Genomic DNA, 16,967 nt, shown 5'->3' with positions numbered 1-16,967 from the left:
AATACCTGTAGAATTACTGCGCAGTGCAGGTGAGGAAGCGATTGATAGATTATACAAACTGGTGTGTAATATTTATGAAAAAGGGGAAGTTCCATCAGACTATAACTAGTGTTATGGTCATGATACCAAAGAAAGCAGGAGCAGATAACTGTGAAGAATACAGAATAATTAGCTTACCTAGCCATGCATCAAAAATATTAACTAGAATTCTGTACAGAAGAATTGAGAGGAGTGTGGAAGAAGTGTTAGGAGAAGACCAATTTCTTTTCAGGAGAAGTATAGGGACAAGGGAAGCAATTTTAGGGCTCAGATTAATTGTAGAAGAAAGATTAATGAAAAACAAACCAACATACTTGGGATTTATAGACCTAGAAAAGGCATTCGATAACTTAGACTGGAATAAAATGCTCAGCATTTAAAAAGAATTAGATAGAAAGATTGTTAACATTTACAGGAACAAAACATAACAGTAATAATTGAAGAACATAAGAAAGAAGCCGTAATAAGAAAGGGAGTCTGACAAGTATATTCTTGTTCTCTCAATCTTTACATACAACTAGCAACTTAATGATGTTCAAATTGAGATCCGGAGTAACAGTACAAGGTGAAAAGATAAAGATGCTACGATTTGCTGATGATTTAGTAATTCTAGCCGAGAGTAAAAAAGATTTAGAAAGAACAATGAACAGCATGGATGAAGTCCTACGCAAGAACTGCTGCATAAAAATAAACAAGAACAAAAGAAAAGTAATGAAATGTAGTAGAAATAACGAAGATGGACCTCTGAATGTAAAAATAGCAAAAGAAAAGATTACGAAGGTAGAAAAATTTTGTTATTTGGGTTGTAGAATTGCTAAAGATCAACAAGGCAGGAGCAATATAAAATGCCGAATAGCATAGGCGAAACGAGCCTTCAGTCAGAAGTATAATTTGTTTACATCAAAAATTAATTTTAATGTCAGGAAAAGATTTTTGAAAGTGTATGTTTTGAAGCGTAGCTTTATATGGAAGTGAAACTTGGACAATCGGAGTACCTGAGAAGAAAAGATTAGAAACTTTTGAAATGTGGTACTATAGAGAATGTTAAAAATCAGATGGGTGGATAAAGTGACAAATGAAGAGATGTTGCAGCAAACTGATGAAGAAATTAAGCATTTGGAAAAATATAGTTAAAAGAAGAGGCAGACTTATAGGCCACATATTTAGGCATTCTGGAATAGTCACGTTAATATTGGAGGGCCAGGTAGAAGGAAAAAATTCTGCAGGCAGGCAATGTTTGGAATATGTAAAGCAAATTGTTAGGGATGTAGGATGTAGGGGTATACTGAAATGAAGCGACTAGCACTAGATAGGGAATCTTGGAGACCTGTATCAAACCAGTCAAATGACTGCAGACAAAAAAAAACCAGTTAAGTTTAAGTTTACACTGTTCATTTAGAAACTTCACAATTTCAAATTCTCATTGTTGACTGATGTGAAGAAAAACAGAAAATTTCAGCTTGAATAGTTTCATTTATGAGGCCTTCAAACAAGATAATAAAAATATTTTCATGTACATAGCACATACTTTGTTTAGCCAATGAAAACAAACCTTTTCCTTTTGTTGTCATTTTTAATCATTTATCACTTCAGTTAAAATTAAGCTATATATTACTTAAAATAAAAAAGTATAGTGCAGTGAATGAATTTTTGTGCTCCAAGAAGAATTTTTTTTGCAATATCTGAAGTCATTTATTTCTGACTAGAGAACCCTATAGTCATATGGCTTTTTTAACCAATTTCATAATATTTTTGTAAATGAATTGTTACAATATTGAAAAAATAACTATAATGCAAGTTTTTTAATTTTTTTCTTTGCTGAAGTGATATTAAAAATTGGAATCCCACTAATAAATGACGACAGACTAAACCTTGAAAAAATAAAGCACAGGCTTCTTCTTATAATCCTGGGTTTAATTCTCAGTATGAGTCTGGTGGAATTTTTCCATCATTTAATCTCATAAATTGCTCAGAGTGCTCTGATAGGCACGCTGTAGAAGAAATTAAATAAATAAATAAGAATATTATATCTGTAATGAAAACGATACTCACCATGAACGTGATTAACAGTGAAACTTTGACCAGGAGCAACATGAAAACTGCCACCAACCTATAAATTAATAATAATAATACGAGTTAAATATAAAACAGAATTATACCTTTAAACCTAATTTGATTAACCTAGGGTACACTATTTTCTTCAACTTGGTTTAATAACTTTAATGTTAATGTAAGCATATTACTTATATTTATTTCATGACACATTACATAAAATAATTTTATTCACACATTCCACACCACAAATAAAATTTTAAACTGTTGCATAACAATAGATATAAATAAATACATTTTTTATTTTGATCGGTACAGAATAAATTATATAGATTATATCAGGGTTGGGTAGATATACTACCTATGTTAAAAAAAGAGAACTGCTTCAGTATTTGTCAGAAGGGTCAAAAGAAACTGCAGTAAAGCCAAGGTCATCTAGCACTACTATAAGAAAATACACAAATTATTATTAAATGTAAAACAGATGTGATTAAAGTCAAATTGATTATTCAAAATATAAACTTATGAAATAACATTCAATACAAAGATTTATATTTTTTATAAGCTTTTCAGGAAGGAAGACTAAGAGTTTAAGATTTTAATAAGATAGGATATGTAGGATCAGTCTGACTGACTGCTGACATGTGTCAGAATTGATTGTTAAAAAGTTATTAGTTTTATTTTAACAATGACACGATGTCTATTTTAACTATTCTTAGAACAAAACATGTTTTATGTGCATACTAAAGACTAGCTGCAAATTTATAAAAGCTCAAGAGGGGGAAAACTATACTTACTCTATTAACCTCCATATAACCATATATATGACATCCTTCATTAAATGCATTTTTAATTTTCTCAGGATCATGAAGACCTTTACACTGTTCTATACTTTCAAGATCAGGTTGCACCCATTTTTTTTTTCTATATGCTTCTTTAACCTCTTCACATGTATTACAGCAACTGCAGGAAAAAAGAAAATCATTTCATAAAACTTACTCGGTTTGAACAAACCATGTGTTCAGGCTCAGTGCATGTTATTAAAAATTTATTTAAGCAGGACTTTAAAATTTAAAGGTCTTTCTATCAGTTCATACTTGGCTCCGTATAATTCACATAGCACCTTTCGGATGCACTCGGCTCCTGATGATTCAGTGGCTCTGTATAAACTATATAAGCAGGCTCTACACTACATTCAGGCAGTCTTCTTCCAGCCTTCTATCAATCTTCATGGACTCAACACACAAACTTACAAAATATAATATATATATTTTTTAACATATATTTATGGAATCATTAAAAGCATTTATATACACTTACACATAATCTTGTATTATTCATTCAAATATTAAAGAATGATATCTAATTATGAAGTGATAAATGTTTATATTTATTTATTATTTGAACTAGCTGTAAATACATAGTTACCCTAACCAAGGTACTACACAAAGGAGGATATTATCTTGACACCATGTTCAGGTTTAAAAATCAAAAATTCATATTAAGTTAATACCATTATGGAATTAGAATTAATAAGACAAAGAGAGTCAGTAAAGGTCTCGATAATGAGAATTCGCAACTTTACTGATAAATTTGATACCTCACAAGATGATAAAATTGACTTACAAATTAAGTTAAGGAATCTTCTTCATTTGCAAGACAAATATAACAGCATTCAGTCAAAACTTAAAATGAAATTTGATGATTTATTTTTGGATCATGAACAAGTCTTAACAAGACTTGTTACAGAATGTGAATTGAAACATTTAATAAATGATACAAATAATAATCAAAATCATCTAATAAAGAAATTAATTCAAATACAATATTCAAACAAACACAATTACAGCCAATCAATACACCTGTATTTAGAGGTAATGTGTTGAATGGCAGCATTTTTATAACATATTTATTGACTTAATACATAATAATATTGATTAACAAATTTACAAAAACCATATTATTTGCATGTTTCATTAAAAGATGAAGCCAAAGATCTGCCAATAACTAATGAAAATTATATTGCTCTAGAATTATTAAAGGTATGATTTGACAACAAATATTTAATCGCATCTCATAATGCTAATTGCATTGTAAGTTCAGATTCAATAAAAAGAGAATCTGTAGATACTTTGTCTTAATTTTATTAACAAAATATCCTCACATGCCAATTCACTTGAATCAATGCAACTTCCTGTTAATACAGATGAATTTATCGTAGTCCAATTTCTAACACCTAAATTGGATTATAGCAAGATTATGGAATGAGAAATTGTCAAAACAAAGGTCCCCAACTTTAAAGACAACTTCTAGAAAACCTTAATATAGTCACTTAAAATACCCAAGTAAATACAGGAAACAATGTCAAAGAAAATCATTACAATAATTCAACTAAAACCTTTACCAAATGCGTTACTTTAATCCTAACAAACAATATAAAAGAAAAAATGTCAGTTTTTATTCAAAATTTAACTTTGACCAATGTTCATAGTGTAATTGAAATCATTACTTATTTCAATGTGTAAGGAATTTTAAACTTGTCTATTGATGATCGTAAAGCCTTTTTGAAAATAATAACTGTTGTTCAATTATGGCCTTTAGGTGAAAAGGCCATTCCACTAATCAATGTTATTCAAAAAATCGATGTAACATATGTGGTAAGAAAAACAATATACTCATTCATATGAACAAATTTAATGAATCTAAATTAGAAAGTAATAACTCTAAAATTAATACTAATTATTTAACCTAAGGTATCGATGAAACAATTTTACACTAATAATAAACATTATTGTAAGAATAAACTAGATCATTCAAATATCAATGATAATCATAACTATCTGTCACAACGAGATGACAGTATTTATCAAAACAGATAACGTAAGTTAACTCAAAGTATATTCCTCAACTGAAGCATAAACATATATTGTATCTGAAAGGCAAAGACTGCTTTATAACCCCTAAAAAAGAATGATTTGATTTTACAATGAAAACCTTCAATTCACAAGAAAGGAAATAAGAGTGTATGAAAAACGATTCTTAACATTAATACAAATGATAATAATATTGATAGTAATAATAAACTTTCCTTATCAAGATTTACAACTTTTACTAGGATATAAACTATCTATGTTACAAAGTCACTATCCTAGTGTTTTCGCCGACTGTTAAGTTGTTTAATTTATTTACAAACTCATACCCATTTTTTATGTTGTAACTATAATGTAAATTTATTTTTATACTAAGGATTTTATCTATAATTTTGGGAATAATATAAAATGGAGCAGAAGGTTGCACTGGGATGCCAGGTTTATGTATGTTTGAAAGTCCTGTTAATTTTGGTTCAACCAGTTCAAAGGGGTATAATCTAGTATGGTATCCTAAATTAATGTTACAATCAAAAATAGTTTGATGTTCTCTTATTAAACTTTTTGTTATTTTTAAAATTTATTATTAGTAGGGTCTTTTATTTCCTTGAAGCTATTTTCAGATATATATCGTTTCATCGAAGTATTATATTTTTCATTGTACATGATAGCAGGTGTATTAATTTCATCAGATTTTAAAATTATACAATTTTTTCCATTTACTTTATTCTTTAAATTATAAACTACTTTTTTATTAAAAAGTGGATTTTTAATAATATTTATATCTTGTATTCCTACTAATAATATTATGTAACTTCCTTATCAGGGGAATTTATTTTATTAATATTTATTTCAGAATCAACTATAATATTTTTGATAATATTATTCTTGTTATAATAACGGAATAACCATTAAAGTAATAATGAAAATATCCATTAAAGTAATAACGAAAATATCCATTTTGACTAGTTTCAGTATGACATCTGTATGTACATATGTATCTTGCATAACTCAAAAACAATTAGCCGTAGAATGTTGAAATCTTGGATTTAGGACTGTTGTAACATCTAGTTGTGCACCTCCCCTTTTGACTGTAATCAACTCAACCAAAAATGTCCAAAATAAAAAAAAAATCTGGATTTTTCCCTCATTGAGAGATTTTCAATGATATATCATAAGTGGTACTTATTTTCATTGGTTCCAGAGTTATTGCCAAATAAAATTTTAATTAATGAAATATTTGTATATTTATATTGGTTTGAATCTGACTACATATACATATGTTCTTTACTTTTTCTTTTTTTTTTTAATTATATTGATTTATTAATAATTATTAACCTCTGATTGTAAAACAATTTTTACAATAAATAATAATTCAATAACAGTAAAAAAAAGAAAAAATCAGAAATTATTAGTGAAATAAAAAATTTAAAAAAATGTCTATATGTAATTTAATATGCGTACAAGGAAGTCATGTGGTGTTGCCCACATCAAATTTTTGTTATCAAGTAAATTAAATTTAAAAGCATTAGCAATAATAAATTGATCATTATCATTAAAGTTAACATTTGTTAAATTTAAAAATTCATTATTAGTATTAGTATAATTATTTGAATTTTCCTGCATGTCAATGAAATGTAACAAACCATTTTTATTCCGAACAACATTTTTTTGAAACTTATTATAATGCAGATTTCTGGTACTACAATACTTACAATTATTTCTTATCTTAATCATATTACCAATTTTTATACATTGCAATTCTTTTAACCTACATTTATGAGTTTCAACATTAACTTTAATTAAATTAAATACATAATCAAGGATCACTTGTCTAAAATATTTAATAATTGAAGGTGGGTATTATATAGTCTAATATTTATACAGTTCTTTTTGTAATAACCCTGTTTAATTTCCTGTTTCATCCTAAACCTTTTTGCAAATTCTTTATTTTGGATATACTTTTATTACGAACCTTTTATATTTATCTCAGCATATTTTGGAATGATGTTTAATCTGAGACATGTTTTATTAAAATTTATAAAGTGTATAACATTATGTTATTTAATATGTATTAGTTTAATATGTAATTTATAACATTTAAAGGATAATTTTGCTTGGTCACCATTCATAATTATTTTTATAAAATCAATCCTGTCAAGACCCATATCACCTCTGTACTGTTAAATATATAATGTATATCAACCTAATCCACTAAAGTACAGGATTAAGAGATATCTTTTTACCTACCTTATTTTGTTATTTTTCTATAAAAGTACTTTCACAGGATTCCGTATCATCAGTTATATGTAAAAAACATTTTGCATAATTACATATAAAACATAAACAACATTAAAAGATTAAAAGTAAAAAAATGTAAAACAATTCATAATTTAAATGAAAATAATGGTATAATTTTGAAATCTGTTAAAACTGATACACCTGTTATCATCTACAATGAAAAATATAATATTTCAATGAAAAAATACATGTCTGAAAATAACTTTAAGGAAATAAAAGACCCTACTAATAATTCTTTAAAAATTACAAAAAGTTTAATAACAGACTATCAAACTATATTTTTGATCATAACATTAATTTAAGATGATACCATACTAAATGTACTCTTTTGAACTGATTGCATCAAAATTAACAAGACTTCCAAACATACATAAACCTTGCAATCTTTGATCCCAATACAATCCCAATGCAATCTTTGATTGATTTTACTTCTGTTCTATCTTATATTATTTTCAAAATTATAGGTAAAATCCTTAGGACAAAAATAAATTTGCATTATAATTATAACATAAAAAATTGGTATGAATTTATAAATAAATTAAAAAACTTAAGCGTTGGTGAAGAAACACTAGAACGGTTAGTTATGATATTTGTAACATGTATCCTAGCATACCTATTGATAAAACAATTCATATAATAAAAAATAAATTAACTAATAATAATGAAGAACCTAAATTTATTGGTGCATCATTACTATTACTAAGGAACATATGTCAAAAAACTAACTTTGAATTTAACAGCAAATGTTGCACACAGGAAAAATACTTTGCCAATGGAACTTCCTTTATTATATCAGAGATATATTTACAAGATTTTGAGAGTAAAATTGTTTATGGCATCACTCACACATAAGATTTTATTATGGACTCGTTATGTTGATGATATTTTTGTCATTTATGATCCGGTCATAAATAATGAACACCTCATAATTTTGAATAAACTCAATTCATATCATAATGATTTAAAATTTACTTTTGAAATATAAATTTTCTAGATGTTAGTATTGAAATTAATAAAAATAATCAAAACAATTCATAGAAAATTAAATTCTCTTTGGTCTCATGAAATTAACATATATACAAATATTACTAATAGAGCCATACATTATACACAAAATAACAAAGAAATTGTTATTTCTTAACACAGAAATAAATCCTACAAGCAAACTGCAATCAAAAAGAGTATAGTTCTTTGTTAATTGATAACATACATAAAAAATAAGTATCAGAATCAGAACTTAACAGTACAATAACTTTAAATCCAATTCAGAATACACGAAAAGTTGATAATGTTTACTTAAAATATTCATATACCAATACTATAGTTGAAAATATAACCAAAGTTTATAACAAGGATAAATTTAAACCTGCATACAAAACTAACAACCTCATAATAAAATATTTAAAAAACAATAATAACTAACACTGATTAATACAATTTATGTGGTGTTTATAAAATAAAATTAATGATTGTGAGGATTAATGATATAGGTAAAACTAATAGATCATTTAAGGCTATATTTTATGAACAATTTAGACATTATAAAAATAAAAAATTGGGCTTTTCTAATATTGCAGATCATCTTATAAACAATAAACATTCTATCTCTGATGTTAATACCAATTTAGAAATAATGGAAATTAAAAAAGGCAATATAAATAAAAATTTAGATATTTTAGAAAAATATTATATACGAGTATATAAATACAGACAAAGATTCAACTTATCAACCTACGGACGGATTTTGAGGGAAATTGCTTATAAAAGCTGCAATAGATAGCGCACTTTCATATATACGAGGGCTATTCAGAAAGTAAGGAACGTTTTGGAATTTTAAAAAACCAAGTACAAGAAAAACTTTTTATTATATATATGTGAAGGAGGGACTAAAATACTACTTTTCAACATAATCACCACACAAATTCAGGCACTTATCATAGCGGTGGACAAGCTTTGAAATTCCTGTGTCATAGAATTCTGCCTCCTGTGATCTCAATCACTCAGTGATGCACCCATCTTGCACAAAATTTGTGGTAGCCTAGCTTCTGTGAAACAATTTCAAACAATAAAGTCCGTGAAACTTGTAGGAAACATAGAAAAAGCTCAGTCATTGTGAAATGGCGGTTTTCACGAATCTTTTTGTCAACTTTGGAGACCAGATCGTTAGTCACAATGCTCGAACGTCCACTCTTCTCTTTATCGTGAACATTTGTTCGGCCATTTTTAAACTGAATGCACCACTTCCTGACAGAACTTTCACTCATTACGTTGTTCCCATACACTTCACACAGTTCCCGATGAATTTCTATTGGTTTTAAGTTTTTTGCCAACAAAAACTAATTACAGATCGCACCTCACAACTGGAGGGATTTCCGATTGCAGCACACATTTCAAATTTGCATATAAAAAAAACGGGCAGTGCGGAGATGTTCCCGTTGTCACGGCTGGGTGCTGACTGAGGTGCCGAGCACGAGCACACCAATATATACGCAATTGGCGTGCGCCTGGCGGTGTCAGGTGGAAGCGTTCCTTACTTTCTGAATAGCCCTCGTATTATATAAAATATTCAATTACTAAAATAGTATCAGTATTGTATTTGGCTGGCCACATGCATGTTACCCAATTGACTACATATGCCTTGCATATGTGTTTGTATTTAAATCTTTTATTTTTTAATGTTTTAAATTTAAATTTTAACTTTTAATGTTTTAAATTTAAATTTTAACTTTTAATATTTTTTATGTTTATTATGTAATTATATAGAAATTTTTTTACAAACAACTCATGAAAGTACTCTTGCAGAAAAACAACAAAATAAGGTAAGATATTTCTTGACTTTGTACTTGGGTGGATCAGGTTGATTTACATTATATATATATATATATGTATATATACACATTAGCAAATACACATAATGGGAATATTTTATCTAAAGCTACTTCTTTAGCAGTCAAAAATTGTAAATGGCAACTCAAAAATAATAAAATAAAAGAAGAGTTGTGAAGTGAGAATACAAGTGTAAAAACTCAAGTACACCAAGAACCTTACAGAACCAGCCTATTCACTACTGATTCACAGAATGGTTTGATTTCAACACAAGAAATTAATAATTTTTTTAGGAAATTAACTAAAAATCAAACTGGACCCAACTAAAATTTATATAAAAGGTAAAGTACACTTGAAAAAAGACAAATTACAGAAGTTTGATGGCTAAAGAAACAGATCAATTAAATAATAGAATTTAAACAGTCTATGATTTTAACAGCAACAAAGCATCAATAACTAAGAAAACACAAATTTTTTCAGAAAACAAAACATCTTGAAATATGAATAACCTTCTTGGACCTGGTAGAAAGTCAGAAAAAGTTCTAACTTTCTAGGTCTAATCCTATGCCAGGAGGTGACTACAGCATGCCAATAGAAGAGCTAGTTGGGTCGTTGATGAACTCCTTCTAGCCTACCATCGTGCAACAGGTATATTGAATGCTGCAATTAAGGAGGCCCAGGCTAAGGCCTGGCTTGATTTGCTTGCAGATTTAGACATCAACCCATGGGGGGTGTATAAAATTGTTATGAACAGGTTTGGAAAACCTGTTGTCCCCATAAGCAGAGATGATGGGACTCGTGCTATTTGAAGCTCCTTCCAGTGGCCGAGTTGGCAAATACAAGTGGCTTATATGAATCGATTCACTGTTGAGTTAAACGAAGCAGCCATACGGCTTCATCCTGATAAAAGCCCAGGCCCAGATATGGTTCCTGGGTCTATCATTAAGATGCTCATGTTAAGGCACTCTTGGGTTGTCCTTGATGCGTTTAACAATGTGTTACAAGATTGTAGTTTTGCTGTATGGTGGAAGGAGTTGTTGGTGCTGGTGCCGAAGAAAGCTGTAACAGAAGATGGTCAGACTACCTATCGTCCAATATTGTTATTGAATATTGTTGGTAAACTCTTAGAGCGGCTAATTGTAGATGGACTCTGGAAGGAGGTTGTGGATTCAAGTGGTCTATTCCCTAATCAATATGGCTTTGTGAAGGGGAGGTCGACCATGGATGCAATCCGGCATATCCTTGAATGAGCAAAAGATCAGGCTGGGGGCACACAGCATCGACGGAGAATACCGTTATTAGTCCTCCTAGACGTCAGGAATGCCTTTGGTAGTGTTCCATGGCCAGTGATTATCAACTTGCTGCATGCTCATGGTATAAGTGGATATTGCCGAGTCTCATTAATTCCTGTTTACAAGAGAGGAAGGTGTCAACGCAAACTGAAGATGGAGTATTCTCCTTTGACATGTTTGCTGGGGTTCCGCAGGGGTCGGTCATGGGCCTGCTCTTGTGGAACCTTGCCTTTGATGGTTTGTTATGCCTCAATTTTGATGGGGATGTTGAGCAAGTCACCTATGCCGATGATTGGCTCTCCTGATCGCTGGCTACACTGAGGCTGAAGTCAAGGATCAAAACAATATGCTAAACAATCGCACTGCAGATGCCCAGAATGTAATCATCCAAAATACAGAGTTAGATGCAGCACCTGTACTATTTACTTGTGTCGGAATGCTAATAGAAATTGTTACAAAATATTTCATGAACTTTTAAAAATTAATATACTTTTTATGTTACATTTTACTTACAATAAGATCCAGTAAAAACTATAGGTTACACATCACTGTACCTTTCTAAAATAAAAAATTTCAAAACTAATTATTTCTATTGCTTTTTTGATTTTTTTTATACCTAAATTATCAATAAAACTAATTAAAATAATTTCCAAAAATTCCTTGGTCTGAAGGGGTGCCAACAAAAATTTAAGAATTTGTTAGCTTTATAAAAATTAATGACTTTATAAAGGATTCTGTAAATTTTAGATATCAGAATAGTTTTTTTAACCAGATTTTAAATTAATAAGAAATATTTAACACATTCTAAATTTATTTTATTAATTCATTTTTTTCTCTATATCTATGATCATTTCTTTCCAAATATTGTGATGGAAGGGATTAGAAAAGAGTTTACTAAACATCTTGGGGCCAGGTTTAGCTGCAAGCAATCTAATGGATGAAAATAGTACACAATTAAATTGACACTTACCCACACATCTACTGTCCATAATGTTATTTAACTTTAAAAGTAAAACATACTGTGTTATATTATATAGTTAAGGTCTTTGAGGCTGTATTAAAAACTGTGATGAACTTTTAAAATGAAATGAATTACCTTTTCTTTCTTTCATATAAAAAATATCAAAAGAAAAGTTGTAAAATCAAATGAATGTACAATAAAGAATCTTGGAAACAATATATTTTACTTCTTACTGTATAAATGTTCAGATTAAAAAACATATAGATCAGTGGCTACAATAACAAATACCAATATATTATTTAATGTAATCATATAACATATCATTATATAACAAAAACTATCTGAAAAAAAAGAATAAAAATGGACATGATAAGAAATTGAAGAAATAAAATCAATAATGCATACATCCTGTAGAATTTTTTTTATTACTCTATTTTTAAAAATATTATTTATTTTTTTATAATTTTTTTAATTAATAAAATTAGAGTTGTAGATCATGCAAAAATCTACAACTTTTGTAAAGGTGACTTTTTAATAGAACCTCAAAATTTCTGAGAAAAATGCAAAAATCTTTTTTTTTTGTTTTTTATTTTTCATTTCCACAAAAATAATTTAATTTTGACAAAACTTGGTGAAAGTATACCTTTCTGTGTCTTAAATAACCACAAATTTATTTGACATCAACTTTGACCGGAAATCACAATAATACCATTTTTCACCTCTTTTCAACCCTCCAAATCAACCTTCATCAACCCCTGCTCACACATTTATTTTTTTTACATTTATTATAAGCCCTTTACCATTTCCACTTATAAAAGTCCAGGTAACAATTTTTACCCCCTAAACTAGTTATTTCAATCAGTTTATAAATTTAACTTAATATTAAATTATAAAAGAAACTAATGAGTGCACGTTGTGGTTTTCAATGCTTTGAATTTCTTATGTATATTAAAGCTAAAAATAATTTATCAGTAAGTAGTGTATACAATTAAAACAGACAACATGAAAATCATTTTACAAGAAATAAACCAACTTGAAGACAAGACAAATAAATAATGTTACCATCCAATAATCGGGAATGTGAAACTTTAAAGTGTGATGAATTAATGAAAAATGAATTATTCTGTATAACTAAATGTGAGCTTGAGGACAAAAAGTGACAACTTACTGTAACAAAATCTGTAATAAACAAAACAGCCTTGGAGGAGAAAAAATTAATACAGGGTATTCCAAGTTAGCTTAAAATTATAATGGATTTTCATAACCATTTTCAAGAGCATTACACATTTCCTTCTTAATAATGGAATACTTTATGTGTGCAAAATTCAAGTTTCTTATTGAAAAGATAAAAAATGACAGAGTTCTCTATCCTATCCTAGGTTCAACCGACCCTTACAATTCAAAGCCAGTATCTTAAACAATACAACCATTAACTTGTACCAAAATCTGAACAATAATAATGGCACATTAAAAGCAAGACATTTATATTCTTTGTTACGATGAAAGAAAAATTTAGGTTAAGCCCATAAACTTACCCAATAAATTTGATTAAGTTTACGAATACAAAAGACAGCAAGTTGGCTTCATGATCAATTAATCCAAGGTTTTATTTTTAATAAAATGCAGCATTCTTCATCATTTCCTATCATTTTTGTGATCATAATAATGTTGTACTTCCTTTTATAACTGTTTCTTGTAAGATAATACATATCAAGCAATTATAAATTATTCTACAATAATACATTATTATAGAGAAATTGATTTTTAAATTAACTTATGAAAATACTTACGTAATATTTAATGCCTCATTTTCAGCTCCATAACAACTACCACATTTCTTTTCTTCAGCAACATTTGAACTTTCAGTGGCCAACTGTTAAACAGAAGAACTAATTAAATAATAATAATTTATTTTAGCTAGACATCAATATATTTTCCCAGGAAATACTAACAGAAACATTTTTTAATCACCAAGCACTTTTATGTTTGTTTTCTTCTAATACAGAGGAAGATTAGAAGGAAGAAGCCAGAGTTTTCAAGCAAGAAGCAATGATTGGTAATGAAGTAAGTGCTTGTTTTATTTTTAATGACAGATATACACAAATGTATTTTCAGTTATCCAGCTAATACACCATTACAGTTTAGCAAATGATGACAAATTTACTTAAAAATTATTTCAAAATTTTAGTCAATGATTTTCAACAAACAATAAACTCTTATCTAGTACAAAACTACAGTAAAAGAAAGGAATTCTGAATTATGGCATCTTCAGAAAGATCACAGTCAAAATACTTACATGACTATACACTAAATATAACATACTTTGAATTTTTCTTTACACTTTTTAATGGTTATCAAGATCATTTACAAGTGGCAACACCTTATTGACAAATTCCAATTTATATAAAACTTAAAAACACATAATATATACTCCCACAAGTTGAAATTACTCTTTTATTAAACAAAATGTGTAGATAATAAAACTTCTCATCCAAAAGAAATATTACTACTACTGGAATCAGAAGCGTTACTGTTAGAGGTAGCAGATACAATTATTCAAATGTTTATTAGATTTTTAACTTCTAACAAATGAGTCAGAAAAGGATATATGAAGCATGGGTTTTTAAATTAAAAGTATATATATTGTGTATTGAAAGTATATGTCTTTTTTTTCTCAAGTAAGTGGAGCTTTCCATTTGACGTAGGAATCTGATACATTATGAAGTAAGTAGCTGATACATAACAAAAGCAGTAACAAATAGTATCAGTTTACAGAGTTATATTTAAAATAGAGAAATACAAAAATATTGGCCTGCAAATTACTGAAGATAACTGCAAATACAGATGCCTACATAAATTAAGTACAACCTATTAGTCCTATTGTGTTTTAGGATAAAGAATGATCTTAAAGATTGGAAAAGATGTACTTAAATTTCTCATACATGCACACATTGATTCTACACCCAGAAAAAGAGAATGAGGGGGGTTAAAATTAACGAGCAGCTCACTTTAATCAAAACAGGTCCAGCTCTCATTCAAGAGGCCTGTTGAAAGTCTTTATGATCTGTGCATTACTTAAGTCAATAAATTTTTCATTCAATTCTTAGTAAAGGTTTTTTTTTTATTATCATCTTCTTTATTTGGTTTTCTTTAATAGCATTTTCAATTCCAACTATATAACATTTTTGTGAGCTGGTATTCCAGTGACTTTTCAATATTCAAATTATTAGTATAAAATAACATCCAATGTACAGATTTTCTTTACTATTTGAAAAAACATTCTTTTATGCTCTCTTTTAGTTAACCACTTTTACTACACATTACCATTAATTTATTCAAAATATGTAGAAACAAAATCAGTTTAAAAAAGTCAAATTTTATAAATAAACCACTTTATTAAAAAATATTACTATAAAACGTCATGCAACTAAAACCGATCATTAAAAAAAGAAAAAAGTATCAATGTAATGAAGTATTAGACAAAAAATTCCAATTATTAATAAATACTTCTGTAATAATCAGCAATGCTCTGCAGCTTATCCAAAGAAAAATGAAATCATTTCACTGTAATGTCTAAAATTTCTAACAGAATAGGAAATGCAAAGTAATATATATACTTTATACTAAACAGTCCTGCTCAAGCACATCATGTTCTAACAGGAGCTGTAAATAGGAAAAAATACGAAACAAGTAAAAAACACATACATGACATGTGCATATGCTTACAGAAAACTGGACTAATTTGATATACTCAAAAATAGGACAGGATGACACCAAAAACAATACAATACATATTATAACCATGCTATGCTCCAAGATCATAACAAATTAAAGAGAAAAAATATTTCTACACACATACACAGATTAAAACCATAATCAGTCAACTTTTATATCATGTTGAATCTTTCATGTTCCACCCAGACTGTAAGGACCAATAAATAAATAAAGTAAATCATGTAAATGATTTCTTTAGATTTTTTTTTAAATAGTTTATTATTTAATTAAGGTCTACAACTGTAGGAAATGGAATCACAGAACTAGGGATAATAAAATGGAGAAAATAATGAGCAGGATAAATCAATGTGGAGAAAGGCTAGTAACAGAATGATTTGTAATAAAAAAAGGAGACAACAATTATAGAAGTCGCAAAAATATTTTTAAATTGCCATACTTCTGTAATGTTATAATGGTTAAATATATCCAAGAAAGTAGAAGAAATGAAAAAAATAGAGAGAAATAAACATTTTTGCACAAAACATTGTCTAAAGATAGAAAATTAAAAATCTGGATAAACAAAAATGAATATAATAAACAGATAATAGTAAAGAACTGAACTTTATTAATAACAAAAATATATAATATATAAGAAATATCAGGTAATGTAAGGTCAAGAGATTGGAAATGAATGAAAGGGTTTTCCAAACTGTCAACATCTCAATTTAAACAATCACAGTTTTGTTTAAGATAGGGTAAGGTAAAAAATTATGATTTAGAAGGTTTACTGATTTAGACGATGCATTTTTTTTTTTTATCTAATAAACACTTCTAAAACAAAGGCTCAAATACACACTAGCCTTAACCCACATTAATTTACATTAAATACATTCTTTTCTCCATTTTATTACTAAT

General features: G+C 28.2%; 1 protein-coding gene across 2 annotated transcripts in view; it reads right to left on the bottom strand.

Annotated features, from left to right (window-relative positions):
* The window catches only part of LOC142318859 (endoplasmic reticulum-Golgi intermediate compartment protein 3), a 68,349-nt gene that overhangs the window by 31,512 nt on the left and 19,870 nt on the right, over window positions 1-16,967 (bottom strand). For both annotated transcript variants that reach the window (XM_075355429.1, XM_075355428.1), the window contains exons 5-7: window positions 14,129-14,211; window positions 2,889-3,054; window positions 2,092-2,149 (exon numbers count right to left, since the gene is read on the bottom strand). In XM_075355429.1, coding sequence (XP_075211544.1) covers window positions 2,092-2,149; window positions 2,889-3,054; window positions 14,129-14,211 — 307 coding nt within the window. The remainder of the gene's footprint in view (window positions 1-2,091; window positions 2,150-2,888; window positions 3,055-14,128; window positions 14,212-16,967) is intronic.

Source organism: Lycorma delicatula, chromosome 2 (assembly GCF_047948215.1).
Source record: "Lycorma delicatula isolate Av1 chromosome 2, ASM4794821v1, whole genome shotgun sequence".
In the NCBI taxonomy this organism is placed as follows: domain Eukaryota; kingdom Metazoa; phylum Arthropoda; class Insecta; order Hemiptera; family Fulgoridae; genus Lycorma; species Lycorma delicatula.
Note: the sequence above shows the minus strand (reverse complement) of the source record. Positions and strands in the feature narration are given on the sequence as shown.